This window comes from Mytilus galloprovincialis, chromosome 6 (genome assembly GCF_965363235.1).
Source record: "Mytilus galloprovincialis chromosome 6, xbMytGall1.hap1.1, whole genome shotgun sequence".
Lineage (NCBI taxonomy): Eukaryota > Metazoa > Mollusca > Bivalvia > Mytilida > Mytilidae > Mytilus > Mytilus galloprovincialis.
In genome coordinates, this window is record NC_134843.1 from 100,135,281 (window position 1) to 100,150,757 (window position 15,477).

Consider the following 15,477-nt stretch of genomic DNA (forward strand, 5'->3'; position numbering starts at 1 on the left):
CAGTTGATGGCAAATCGCACAATGTTTCAAGTATATCCATTTGCTGCGATTTAATAACACTGTTTAAAAGGAGGGATGAAAGATACCAGAGGGACAGTCAAACTCATTAATCGAAAATAAACTGACAACCTCATAGCTAAAAAATGAAAGGACAAAGAGACAAACAATAGAACACATGACACAACATAGAAAACTAAAGAATAAACAACACGAACAACACGAACAACACGAAAATGACATCCTTAGACAAAAACAGAGAAGAAATTTTGTTTTCATGGATAAAAAAGTCTTCCAAGTCAAACTGTCTACTTTGACAGGAAATGAAAAGTCTAGAAAAGAGATCGCAATCACTTTTCATGTTTTTCAGCTTTGGATTTTTGACATAGCCATTTCCAGTTTAAAGGCTATAATAGGAAATTGTTCTTTTTTATCTGGTTTTAGAAAGCAGATATTCCTTCGTTTTGCATTTACTTTAAAAGATCGTTCGGACCCAATACCTTGGAGTTTATAAACATATCTCACCTGCCTCCGAGTCAATAATTTCCTTATAAAAATCAATGTTGTACAAATCTTACGACTGTTCTAGAAAAAAGTAAAATCAGAAGATGGATTTCCAGTCTCGGTCATCACTTTAGAAAGCCTTTGACTCTTTTAAAAAAAATCCTTTTGTGCTTTCGTAGAGTATTCATGATGTCTATCTGTTTGAGAATGACTAAAACCACTATTTCGTTCAAATTCATCTATCAATCTACTGACATCCATCCATCCATCCACCGTCTCACTGGGATCTTCGGTGGCACCAACATCGCCCTTCACAATTGCATTATTCTGTGTTTGTGCCTGATTAATTGTGATATAAGAAAAAAAACTTGCTGCTATTTCGTACAGTGAAATTACCATGGGCACCTTGTTGGTGATGCTCGTGAAGGAAAGCCATATCTTGGAGATGGATCCGTAACCGGCGAACATAATTTTCATGATCTGGACAAAAAAAAATACGGTATCATGCTTGATATGGACTGTTTGTGAGTTACAATATCTGACTCATAAAATGGGCGTACCGCCTAGTAAACAAAAGTTCTTAATTCATAATTGAACAACAGATATTTAAATGTGGTCGAGATGACCCTCTTTCCTTGCACCAGTCTATCAAATAATCGAACGACACAGAATTATGAGATATATTTTCTGCGTTTATACATCAATGGTTCAAGCAAAACACACGCAGTTATATCTGTCTAGACCTAGGTTCATTTGAATATATATATGAAAATAATATGACGTTCTGGGTGTTGCAATGTCGTTTTCAGTGAGGCACTAGTCCATCCACTTTCAGGCAATACATTTCCATGAATTTTACAAGCCATTTTAATGTACATTCCACCAAACATAACGATGAACTTATCTTCTCCGTACAAATCTGGTCATGCATACTGAACTTACTTACCCAATACCAAGAGTGGTTGATCTGCAGCTATAATTGTTGATTGGCCCGGATTTTGACAGTTTAACCACTTTTTTCACCTATCCATCGTATGATTGATCAATGCAACTGAATGAGCGTGTTTTCAAACAGTGGCATCATAGAAGTTACAGTTACTTGAATAGAAGAGTATCTTTTTTAGAGGAATGAAATGACGACCAAGATCTGTTTACGAAATTCAAATCCTCCTCTGTTACATGATCTATGATTTACATCAGTGTGTCCTGGTAGTGGGTGTAAATCGCTCTGTATGTCTATAAATAGTTTGCGCATGCGCAAAATAGATAAACGCATTTGTTTCATGACCTTAAATAATTTTATCAAACCAATTCATAATATCATTAAAAATGCAAAAGCACCAAGTAAATAGTAAATAGTAAATAGTTGAAATATTTATGTGTGAGTTTTGTCACATTTTCGCGCATGCGCAAGAGTCTAATATCTATTTCTATTAAATACGTCAAATGCAGGGAATGTCGCCACCAAACCATATAATATTTTTCACTAAAAGAAGGTCAAGGAACAAGTTTTGTAGAAAAATAAGTATTTTTGAACTCGAAAAATCAGCCATTTTTGAAAGACCGTGGCCATCTTGAAAAAAAAAATGTTCATGGCCAGCAGTTTTTTCTTAAAAAGTATATAATAATGATGCTTCGTGCTAATTTTCATGCTTGTATCATCATTTGCACAATTCCCTCGATTTTGCTTGCTAATATCTTCCACTTGTATAATACAAGATGGTATACAGTGAATCTACCTTAATTCGTGTATGAAAATGTGAAACACGTCAAGGAGACAGCAACCAAACACCACACATAATGAGAGATATTTAAATGTTTTCAGTCATATGTCATGACTATGAAGACGTTTCGCCGATATATAGTTATATATTTATAATAAAGTTACTACAACATGACGGGTGACTGATGTGGAGCATGGTCTGCATACCTTACCGAAGCACCTGAGATCCCTCAAGGTTTAATGGGGTTCGTGTTGCTCAGTATGTTTTTAATATCTTGTTTTGTATATTATTGTTAGTCTTTTGATAGTATTGTATTTGCTGTAATGGCATTGTCAGTTTGATTTTTCTTTTGGTATTTTTTTATTCTCCCATACAATGTCCAAAAAAATATATATATAACACTCCCAAACGTGTCCCTCCCCTCAAACGTGTCCGATTTCCCCAACCGTGTCTATTATCCCCAAACGTGTCTGTAATATTCCATATTCCCAAAACGTGTCCGATAATTGTTATTCGCCAAAACGGGTCCACTGTTAACGCCAGAAAGTCTCACGTCTTTTAGTGCTATACATGTATGTCCTAAATGAAATCGATAGCGCGTAAACGGCAAATCTATGATGGGAGACACAGTTGATGAAATGGTCATTTATTACCATTAGTTAGTTTAATGCCGGTTTTTAATGATTATCATAATTGCAAATTTAATCTGTAACTATGACTTAACTTTTGACTAAAATTGCTTATTGTCCAGTTGCAAGTATATCATACTCATTTAAAGCGAACATACAAATAATTCTAGAGTTGAATTAATCGTTTACGTAAGTTTCAGATTAGCAAACGCCAAGAACTCTTTATGTATTACAAAGTTGAATGTCGTTTGAGCAACAATACTATTTGTTTACGTTAACGATGACCCCAGCAAATGGACTCACATTTCAAAACTAAACATATCCCTGTTGTTGAAATGGTTCTGAAAAAAATAGGAATAATACTCAGTGGAAAAAAAAAGATTAGTAGAATTGGCAGAGGAAGCTGAATTGCAAAAAAAATTCCTCTTGAAACCCGATCATTAGATCATTGACAAATAAAGGACGACAAAGTGTTGGCGGTGTTTTGTTGTCATAACCCCGGAATGACAATTTTTAACACTAGTATGCCAGTAAGTAATACAAGGTGTTTCTTTTGGGTCTTTTTTATGTTTAGAAATATGCTTTCATTTATGACAGTATTTAAGTGTTAATGTTATAATTAATAATAATGTTAAATACAGGGCTCATAGTAAACCCCGATGACCAATACCAATCACCTGACAATACATGATGACTTTTTCATTTCTTTGCATGCCATAGAACAAGTATTTGTCATTCAATTATCAAAAGGGAATTGTACCGACAACACTTGCAAAAGTTTACTCAGATTTATGAAAATACCATTTCAATGAATTGAAAATTATCGTTTTATACATTTATTTTAGGAATAGAGAAATTGTTACTGGTACGCTCTAAAAGCTGACTTGAGTATAAGAATGTTAAAATTTGCACTGCTTTTATCTGGCCGTAAAATCCAGGTTTAAGATCCACTTTCTTTGGGGTTTTCGTTATATTCTTAATGACCTTTATAGTCTTTCGACATGTATATACGTAACATTCCAATCAAGCAATGGAACGTCAAGTTACAACCAAGAAACCATTTTTTCATTATCTTTTGTGTGTGCTATTTAAACTAACAGTGGCATCCGACCCTATAATCAAACGGATTCATCTCTCTTTATATATGATCTATCTGTATAAGTTCCATTACATTAAAGCAAAGAAACTCAAGATGCCATCTTAAAACTATTTACCAAATTTGTCTTAGTTATGAAGCATTGACCTTGACCTTTGACATGTTGACCCATAAATCATGGGTGTTCTTTTTTTAAGGACTGTCCGCGGTATTTTTGTTATTTTACTTTTTCATTTCCTTCGTTCAAATCAAAATAGAGAATACTCAAGCTATCATCAGGGAACCTTTTTTATGACACTTTGAAGGAAGAATGTATGAACAAAGCTATTAATATATGCTTCCAAAACGTTTTCGTGAAGCAGAGTATACATCAAAGAGATTGCAACTGTAGTGGTTAGAAGTACAATGTCTGCTAGTACGGTCGATGTCAAATATTAAGAAAGCTAACTTGTTACAGGATAAATCGACGTCATTCCACAAGACAAGTTTTAAGAAGAATATTTTGTGGATACGAAAAACACCAAAAGCTTTAGATGTATACCAAATGCAATATCTAATTTATGGAATATACAGTAAAGTGTTATAAGGTAAACTTTTAATCCTAATTCTAAACAAAATGAAAGTGAAACGTGTGATATCAGCTAAACTGACTAGGCAAGTTACTGTTCTAATGCATCATTATATTAAAGACTCAAGCACTATTACAAACATAAATTATAATACGAAAACAGATGCAGAATGTAAAGAAAACATTTGGGTTCAGACCTCAGTTTGGTTTTTTATTAGGATTTTTTTTATGTTTTGGCGGATTAGTGTTTTATGGAAAAGCCACCAACAACTTCTCGAGAGTGCCACCCTTCTTATATATTGAATAGTATAAACTATAGCATTTACTTTCTTCTTATTTTTATAGTTATTCTGATTATTCAAACCGTTGATATTTATTACAGTTTTTTTGTACCTCATAGTAGAGGTATTTGTCATGGGTTTTTCACTATTTTTTCATTTTTATATGGTTTGCAAACTTCATTGGATTTAACGTGAACGGAAGATAAAAAAAACAAGATTGATTTTTTCTAAATTTCAATATCATGTCCTTTAAAAGAGGGACGAAAGATACCCGAGGAACAGTCATACTCATAAATCGAAAATAAACTGACAACGTCATGGCTAAAAATGAAAAGGACAAACTGACAAAAACAATAGTACACATGACACAACATAGAAAACTAAACTAATAAACAACACGAACTTCGTTATGCTGCACCAAACAATCCTCTGTAATTACGTTATTTTGCTCTAATTTTAATCTAATTTGTAATAAAATTTTCGGGTATTTTAGAAAAAAAAATTCGTTTATTTTCTGTACATTAATCAGGCCGTTATATTTCTCTTTTTAAATATTTCGCCCTTGTCATGTCAAATCCTTTTACAACTTGATATGCAGTATGGGTTCCTTTTTGTTGTTGAAGGACGTACGATGACCTATAGTTGCCAATTTTTGTGCCATTGTCAGAAGGCTGTCTCAGTTGAAATCGTACAATATTTTCTTATTTGTGTTTTTAATTTTTTTTTAACTCCATGTAAGATGTGTCATTAATTCATTTTAAATTCTCTGAGCATAGTTATATTAAAACTCTAAGAATGTTCATATATTTTAATTTTGAAAAGTAATTTTTTTTACATAACTAGGTCAGTTTTGAAACTTCTGAAACAATTTTTAAAACAAAATTCACGATATCTATATGTCTGAATTAGTTCCCATATATTTTGCAGCACTCAAAGATGATTTTAAAACCTTCTGATCATCATACGAGCAAACTTCATAGAATAGCTGCTACCCTTTATCAGATTCCAACTGACAACATCCCAGTGATTTGTTTTTCCTGTCTTGTATACCCCATTCAAGTTAGAATAATGACAGCTTGTATACCACCACCCTCCTTTAGCTAACTCTGCACAGTCACTTTTTGAATCTTTATCATTATCTTGATCTTTGGTAGAAAAGTTCATTCCGTTATGCCGCCCCAAACCATCCTCTGTAATTACATAAATACAATGACAATAACCATAAAATACATTATCTACTTGAAATGATATTTTATGTTTTAATTTGGTCTAATTAGATAAATCTTGTTTTTTTCTTTGTTCTTTTAAACTGCATTTAATCCTTCTTTAAACAATTAGACCTAAAATATCCTTTCAAACCCTCGACATCGGTCACTTTATTGTAATTAAAAAATAGAAACAATCCGCAAAAGTTCATAAAATGTCTGTAAGTTTATTGTAACTATCCTTGACAAATCGATAAAAATCATGGATTTTTTTTCCATAAAAACATCGTAATATTTCGTTTTAAATTGACAGTAGTTCGGTATAACTCTTAAGGAGGGTATAAAAATGTCTGAAAAAAAATTAACATTTTTCTTTCATTACAAACTTTATTTATTACTTTATGAGTTGTTACTTTTTCATATGGTACAAAAATCATTTAAACAAATCAATTCGTTTTGGCCCGAGATGAATTTTAAAATGTATGTATTACTTGATTTATTTCACTTGACTGGGCGGAGTTTAACCGGTCCGCTCATAATAAACCAGTCCATCTATAGATAAGTGTTTTAGGATAAACTCATCAATGGAGTGTCCAGTAATTATTTTGTAAATTCCTTTGATGACACTGATAGGTGATTAGAAATCAGTGATAATTATAACGGCAATCATCCTTATCACGTACATCTTCAAATAGACTGTCCTTGTGCAAATTAAAACGTAAGCTCCGCCCGATCAGTTGAAATAACATTGGTAATACTTATGTATATATGTATCATTGAATAAGCTCCAAATTATCTCCTTTTGGTTCAAAAATGCCATTTTAGGGGCATTAAAATTGAAATTCTTTTTTTTACTCATGGGTGACCTATATTTTTTTCAATCCTTTTTTATGTGTTTTGTCATTTGATTTTGCCATGAGTTAGGGACTTACCAATTGAATTTTCCTCGGAGTTCAGTATTTTTGAGATGAATTTGATATTAAGATCTTTCATTTTTAGTTAAATATTAATAAACCTACTTGCATTTCCACTGTATCCTCCGACATTCAGTTTATACTTTGAAGCTTCATTCCCTACCGAGAATGTCTTGTAGATGGCGTACCATTTGTTCCCTGTCCAGTCACTTAAATCTATTCGTAACTCATACCTCCCACTTGTGGTCAACACATGTATGTTGTCATTTCCTGTCAAAGTGAATAAATTATACGTTAAACCATTTTAATGGATTATTATTCCTATTATTTGTTTAGAATAAATTAAAGAGTAACTTGTTAAAGATATCTTAATTTGCATAATTATGGAAACTTTAAACAAGATGTTAAATATTTTGAGAGCTTTTAACATTTAACAGAAAATTGAATAATGTATGTGTATTTTATCTGCAGCAAATGAAAACCCAAATACGACAAAACAATCAAAAGTTGAATGCATTTAAATACACAATTACATAGCCAAAAGCTTTTTTCGACATTCCCAAAACCTTTTTTATACTCTGCCCATGTTCTGTAAAAATCAGTTTTATCCTGTCTTCTTTGTAATACCTTTCAAAAAATCGAAAGAAAGATGCATCAATGCATGTTAATACTAAGACAATGAATTGAAATGAATGAAATTCCCTGTAGAGTCGTAGGTATGATATGAGCGTATACAATAATGATGACATGTGCATTTTAAAGTAGGGACTGTTTCAATTAATTTACAACGTCAGATCGTGTACTACAAATTAATCATCCTGTTTCTGATCTGGTTTTCATTATATTTCATAAAAACACTTTTCATTATAGAAAATATTATAAGGACAATTTCTAAAATCCGTGAAAAGCCTTTATTGTCTGTATTCATTTCGATTACATATGGAAAAGGTGTTTTAAAGCTTTAGTGTGCATAATGACCCTAATAATTAAACATTTGACCGAACTCAACTTAGGTAGAACTGTCTTATTTCCATGGCCATAGAAGACAAAGAGATAATGATAACCTTTTATGAATTTCACCACTTTCTAACACTGACCCAGAACCGACATCCACAGAAGTTTTCATCATAATTTTGAGAAATAAATATGAATTTGCATTATTACCGTCTTCTATTTCGGCTGTCTTTGCATTTGTATTGCATTGTAAGGCAACTAGTGCTTTATTGTCTCTTATCACGAAATTCGCAAAAGTTCTTTTTTGTCCGATATATATGATTATTTATATCTTTCTGCACCTGATTCATCCGTAAACTTGCAATATATTTTTAGTAGATACTGTCTTGTCCAATCACAGTATTCAGATATATTGACCTATGTAGGGGTACAAAAAATGAACACAAAAGAGCAATCTAGTTCCCGGAAAGTAAATACTTCCTATTCATAATGTTAGACCTACCGTCCAACCTCCATTGTAGTCATCCATGTTACAATAGACTTTCATAGCTGTAGCACTGTATGGGTATATAGTGTACACACCGCTTTTCTTGTGTTTCTTTTTCAACTCAGCACAGTCGCGAGGTGTCTCTAAAGGCTTACAAATACCTATAATTATTAATCGTGAAATATTTATTCAAGTCTTAAGCTATTTCTTCAACTCCCGCTTCCCTAACTAAATCAAGAACAAACAGAGAGCATACAAACACAAGAAACATAACCTTACCACAAAAGACACGTCTGAGATGTTTCTCAACAATGAATATAAAAACTATCATGTATAGCACCACCAAGATGACACAAATAAAAATATAAACAGGTGAACTTTTACTGGACAGAATATAGCAAATGTATAAAGACTTGTTATATAATGATAACAGTGCTTAGTGCTTAAAGGAGGAGTCCCAGTTTATAACACAAGACAGAACCAATAGCCAAGTAATCAACTTATTGGAAAAAGATTGGGACACTGGTTTATACGCAGCCTAAAACGTTTATGATTTACAAAATGAAGCGCTCACAACAAATACGATTTAAAATGTAAATGAAGTTGAGAAACAAAATTACTCTTTCAACATGTCAAATTCTTTATACTAGTTATGAATTTCAAAACTAACTTTGAAAGATATAAATGAAAAGTTAGATGACTTTATAAGAAAAGGAAATGTGGTTATATACAGAAAATGAGATATAAAAGTAATGACAGTTCACCGAACACTCTTGAACAATAGCGAAATCCAAACCGTTTAGTCAACTTTATAAGGATTTGACATGACAAAATGTGAAATAATTCAAACGAATAACCAACAGCTTAATTTATGACAAACGATATTAGTAAACGACAAAAATATGTAGCGGGGTTTAACATGTGCATGAGCGCTCAAACCTTCCCTAATCACTGACAATTAATGATTTAACAAAACAACATTAGAACAAACTGTAAAATTCATTAGGAAATGGCTTTGAGCCATCAGATTATGTTTTGTTGCAAAAATGTTGCATACATTGTAGCATGGAAAACGCAAATACGAAAAATTAACTCTTTTTTTTATAATGAAATAAAATGCGCAAGAAAGGTACACAATTTTCGACGAAAGCCTTTTTCGATTTTTCTTTGAATACCTATGTGTCTACATGATTTATAATCCGATATGCATTTACTAAAATTAAATTTGTTTTCCTTTCAAGATAACGAAGGGACGTTAAACACCTTGCGAAGTAATATAAATAACGGGATGGCTGATAAATATGTATCGATGCAATGGTTTTTTTTTTCTTATATCATTAGAAATATTCATATCAATCGCAAGACCAAAATTAATCATTTATAAATGTAACGTTTATTGTTCTTCTCCTATATATTATACGAAACATTGACATTAATGATAATTTATCCATTTCAAATGTGTTTTTGATTTAATCAAGCGGTCAAGTTAAAGGAAATACTCAAAAATTATTGCAGACAATCGTTAGATTGTCACAACCTTTCAAATTCAATATTTTAGTTTGAAAACGGATACCAGAAACAGATCATACTATTTGGAAGGGGACACAACATGACAAAACGTCATGTTTAATAACAATATTCTGTCAATGAATGGGGCAATATTTATAAAAAATAAATTAACTTACCCTGAACATCATTTTTCACCATTTTTATTACTCTCGAAACTTCTATCGTACCTTTGCTACCTGAAATATATTATCAAATTATCACGTATTCCCTTTCCTTGAATTCTTATTTGTGTTCTCAATTATGTCGAGATTTTTCGATTAACGTTACGTAATTATCAATATTATAATGATATATTTCAAGAAATACTTGCCTTCAACTATCCATTTCAACTTATTTCTTAGTTGTATGTTAAGTTTAACTATATCTCTGTACACATCAATATCTACAATACAAGAAATTATAAATTAAACGGACTTTACCATATTGTATATCAAGTCTAGCATTGAATGTCGGAAATTTTGTATCTTAATAGAACAACGTAATTCTTGCTTTCAAATAGGTTTCACACAGTTTTTTTTCGATATTTGTTTATAGTCAATCTATTTCAATTACAATAACATTTCATTTAACGCGATTTAAAAAAAAAACATTATTACATACTTTACAGAGCTAATTGCAATCCGTGATGCAAAATCATTAATCTGTTCTTTTTAGTTTTAAACAATGTGAAGAGGCTATTTAGTATACTCACTTTTCAGTATGGATTGGGTGTCTTTTAACAATTGCTTCGCTGATTGCTTAGGTTTTTCGAAAAAGCATATTCCTAAAAAAATTATGAATAGTAAAACTATACTCTTATTTAAATATGATGTCACATGCACATATATATCAATAAACAAAATAAAGATTAGGAAAGGAAACAAAAAGTAAATCACAAAAATACTGAACTCCGAGGAAAATTCAAAAGTAAACAATAGACATTTCAGTGAAACCGTTTGCGCATATATATAGATACCAGGACTAAATTTTGTATATACACCAGACTCGCGTTTTGTCTAGAAAAGACTCATAAGTGACGCTCGAATAAAAAAAGTTGAAAAGGCCGAATAAAGTACGAAGTTGTAGAGCATTAAGGACCAAAATCCTAAAAGTTTTGCCAAATACAGTTAAGGTAATCTATCCCTGAGGTAAAAAAAAAAAGCATTAGTTTTTCAAAAATTCAAAATTTATAAACAGTTACTTTATAAATATAACCATATCAATGATAATTCATGTCAGCACAAAAAGTGCTGACTACTGGGCTGGAGATACCATCGGGGAAATAAATCTCCACCAGCAGTGGCATCGACCCAGTGGTTGTAAATAAACATTTCATAGATACCAGGACTAAATTTTGTACATATCACCTTCATGGAATTTGAACGTCATCTGGGAGTATTGGTAAAACCGCACTAGTCTCAGAAATGTGGATACACAGGATTTATACCAAAATATTTAACCAGTAAGACTTGTGTTTCAGTCGATGTGCACTGCCACGAATAGATTATATGCACTAAGGCTCGAAGTCACAATATTTGAAAATCCTAACTATAATTCACATGTAAGGACTGATTTAACCGAAAAGATCAAAAGTACAATCTAAATTGAGAACCAAAGCTATACACGAGGATGACTACCTATCTGCTTTATGAAAATGCATTAAAACAATTAATATCTGAATTAGCATTCTTTCATAAAATGACTGAGTTTAGAGCTATCATTCCACCTGCAGTAACAGACATGCATTTCAACAAGATTTATCACTTAGTACTGGGCAAGGTAATTGCAGCTGGAAATTGAAAGCTAAATACAAATGTTGAAGAGCCCTCATACGTGAAATTGACTTCAATAATACAATAATAGCCTAACCAAAACAAGGAATCAGCTATTCATGAGGATATACATTCCATGCATTTCAAATGATTTGCTTATTTATTGTAACACACAACTAATGTTACTAGTACGCGTTGGATCTAAAAAATTATGCTGCAATTTGGACTTATTTTATTCAAATTAAGTCTAAAATAAAATAAATTTTCATTCCTTAGGGTTGACTGGGGATTATATATCTGATTCATCGGACGTAATCCTATTGACAGTAAAATCCTCACCGATGTGGGTGTCCGCTCGGCTGTGAGGGATGTACAAGTTCGCAGTCGCGTCCAGTCAGAATAGATAAGTTAAATCCGATTCTTCGTGAAATGAGAGTACTAAGTTCTTTGTACATTAAGAACCCTTGAAACGACTCTTTATAAATGACCTATTGCAAGGTTAACTTTCTGTCCTTATCCAATAATATACCAAACCTTCTTCCTGGGCAGCCTCTATTACAAGACCTAGCTACAGTTTTTTTTTGTCTCGTCATAGAAATGCATGTTTTGGGGCCATTTATTGCTTGCTTTTCTGTGTAAGCCAAGGCTCAGTGTTGAAGGCCGTACTTTGACCTGTAAATGTTTACTTTTTATACATTGTGACTTGGATGGAGAGTTGTCTCATTGGCACTCATACCACATCTTCTTATTTCTATGTAACAGTTGCCCTTGAAATTCAAGGAACCAACATTCAATTAGATAATTAAATATTCATATGTATATGGAATAATTACTGTTGAAAGAAACTTTTAAACTTACTCTGTTCAGTAGGTCCACAGGAATATTAGACACACATATGGATAGACTAACACAATAAAAGTTAAGGTGATTTTAAACTGTCGTGAATACAATCTAAATCGAGAGCGTCTAAACTAATAAAAATCGATCAAATAAAAAGAAAAACATAAAGGACAAAACCTACTATTCAGTTTTCGATAGGCACAATTACGATAAGAAGATAAAATGCCTAACAAAATGTATAATCCTAATTATTAGAAATTTGAAGAAAAAAACGAATTAATGAATTACCTTGTAATGAATGCATTAAATCATCAACTGTCGTGTCAACGTCTGAAGATTCTCGCTTATGATTTTTCAAATCTTCTACAAATCTCCAACTATCAATTTTTTCGTCGTATACTTCTCTACGATTGGCATTTGCGTCTGGAAAAAATCGGCGAAAAATGAACAAGGGACATTAAAACAAATCAATAAAACACTGAAAAGAAACATAAAGACACAGCAATACGAATACACCAAAACACAACATGGGTACTCCGTTAGTCGACATGTCACTCCAGTCGTGTGATTAATGCAATAATTACAAATCCGTTCATATAACCATCGGCGAAAAGAGATAAAATGAGAAAGGAAATGGGGAATGTGTCAAGACTAACAAAGGCCAGAGTCTTCTGACTTGGGACAGGCGCAAAATTGCGGCGGGGTTAAACATGTTTATGAGATCTCAACCCTCCCCCTATACCTCTAGCCAATGTAGAAAAGTAAACGCATAACAATACGCACATTAAAATTCAGTTCAAGAGAAGTCCGAGTCCGATGTCAAAAGATGTAACAAAAGAATATAAATAAAATGACAATAATACATAAATAACAACAGACTACTAGCAGTTAACTGACATGCCAGCTCCAGACCTCAATTAAACTGATTGAAAGATTATGTCTTCATCATATGAATATCAGGCACAATCCCTCCCGTTAGGGGTTTAGTATCATACTATCATAAAATATATGAGAAGAACATAACCCGTGTCATGCCAATAAAAGAGGGACGAAAGATACCAAAGGGACAGTCAAACTCATAAATCTAAAACAAACTGACAACGCCATGGCTAAAAATAAAAATAGACAAACAGAAAAACAATAATACACACGACACAACATAGAAAACTAAAGAATAAACAACACGAACCCCACCAAAAACTCATCAGGTTATATTCGAAAAAAAATTGTATCAAAAATAGAATAAATGTTTTTATGTATTATATGTAATCATCACATAAGTAAAAAAAATGTATCAAAACATCAAAAAATCAAGAAATCGGTAATCAAAAGTTAGATAAAAAGTGAGTTTTTATACAAACCTAGAATTATTATTGTTGAATCATTGATTTTGTACTAAATTCCTGTTATTTTCTCTCGAATAATCAAATACTACGTAACTCCTTACCTTTGATATCATCTTTTTCAGCACCATCGACAAATAACAAAACGACCAGAAAATAGAAACTGAGCAAGATCGGCATCCTGGTAGTTACAGTTGACATTCTGAAGAGAATCATCCCGTACACATCAATATAACGTTTATTCGCAGTTTTGAAATACAAATTGCTTCATGGTGTGACTTGAAATGTATATTTGCATATTATGTTTCTTGTTGGAATAACAAAACGGCATAAAAGTTTGAAAAATAAATTTGTATATAAAAAAGAACATGTTGTATGTTTGCCAAAGAGGCCAAATGACACAGAAATTAAAAACTATATGTCACCTTACGGCCTTTGACAATGATCAAGTCCCCATTTGACAACTATAGGTCACCATGCGGCCTCAGCAATGTGGTCAATGTGTAAAGCCCATACCGCATAGTCAGCTATAAAAGGCCACGAAATGACAAATGTATATCAATTCAAACGAGAAAACTAACGGCCTTATTAATGCTCAAAATAATGAACGAAAAATGTTTGGGTCGTGATTTGCAAAGAACACATTTAATCCATGAACAAAATTTGATACGATTTTTCGAATATATTTTTTAGCAAGCTTTGTTTAAATACATTTTGTAATTTATGTATGTCCTTTTAAAGTAGCATGGAGTTACACGATCTTTTCAAAGTAAAATAGTAACAACATTTTGTATATTTATACAAGTGTAATAACGGAAATATAAACATTCTTTGTAATTGCCATGTTTAATATTTTCGATTGGTTTTAGGTCATTTTTCTATTTAATGGTTACAGACTGAGAGTTATTTCACATTTAGTTTAAACATATTTATTTATAGTGGATTGGGATTTCACATTTGTATATATTGATTCAAAAAACAATACAAAGACAGATACTAATATTATCACGATATTTTAAGGATAGTAATTTGAAAAATCCGATTGAGTATTTTAATTCTATAAATACATTTTAAAGCATTACATTACACTGTGTATCAAATAAAACCATGGTAACCATATTGCAATATTGACTTTTTTACTGTATGTTTTTGAATAATTACCATAAATTCGTATATTTTTTTTTTTCATCTGCTTTAGTGTTTTGCGAGTGTCCGTTGAGCTGATATCTCTCGGATTTATCCGTTCTTTCCTTTGTATTCTGTATGTACATTTTACAAAAAAACAAACGCCAACATACATAGAAACGGACTCAAAACTGTTGTTTTCTTAAGATGTCCTGTACCAAGTCAGGAAAATGGTAGTTTTAATCAAATAGTCCGTTTCTATGTATGCTTACGCATGGTTTTGTTGCAGTTAACTGATTCTGATGTTCAGTTGTCTCCCTCTTAAAGTTGATGTGTTTCTCTCGGTTTTGGTTTGTGATCCACATTTGTGTTCGCTTAATCGATTTATGACTATTGAAAGCGTAGTACTGCTGTTACCGTTATCTAAATACGAACCGTAACAATTGTCCTTTCACCATTTTCTACATTTGAAAATGCCTGTACCAAGTCA

At 32.1% G+C, this 15,477-nt stretch overlaps 1 protein-coding gene and 1 long non-coding RNA gene across 2 annotated transcripts; both read right to left on the reverse strand.

The window, feature by feature from the left end:
- Positions 1 to 5,592: 5,592 nt before the first annotated feature.
- Positions 5,593 to 7,184, reverse strand: LOC143078463 (uncharacterized). Its single transcript, XR_012979234.1, has 2 exons — positions 7,024 to 7,184; positions 5,593 to 5,989 (listed from the first exon to the last, which is right to left on the reverse strand). It is a non-coding gene; the product is annotated as an uncharacterized LOC143078463 (long non-coding RNA).
- Positions 7,185 to 7,233: 49 nt separating this feature from the next.
- On the reverse strand, positions 7,234 to 14,092 carry LOC143081094 (uncharacterized). The gene is made up of 8 exons (XM_076257329.1): positions 13,967 to 14,092; positions 12,808 to 12,942; positions 10,620 to 10,691; positions 10,239 to 10,310; positions 10,045 to 10,104; positions 8,375 to 8,520; positions 7,444 to 7,545; positions 7,234 to 7,239 (listed from the first exon to the last, which is right to left on the reverse strand). The coding sequence occupies exons 1-8, from the start codon at positions 14,076 to 14,078 to the stop codon at positions 7,234 to 7,236; spliced, it is 705 nt and encodes a 234-aa protein (XP_076113444.1). The 5' UTR covers positions 14,079 to 14,092.
- Positions 14,093 to 15,477: the final 1,385 nt, after the last annotated feature.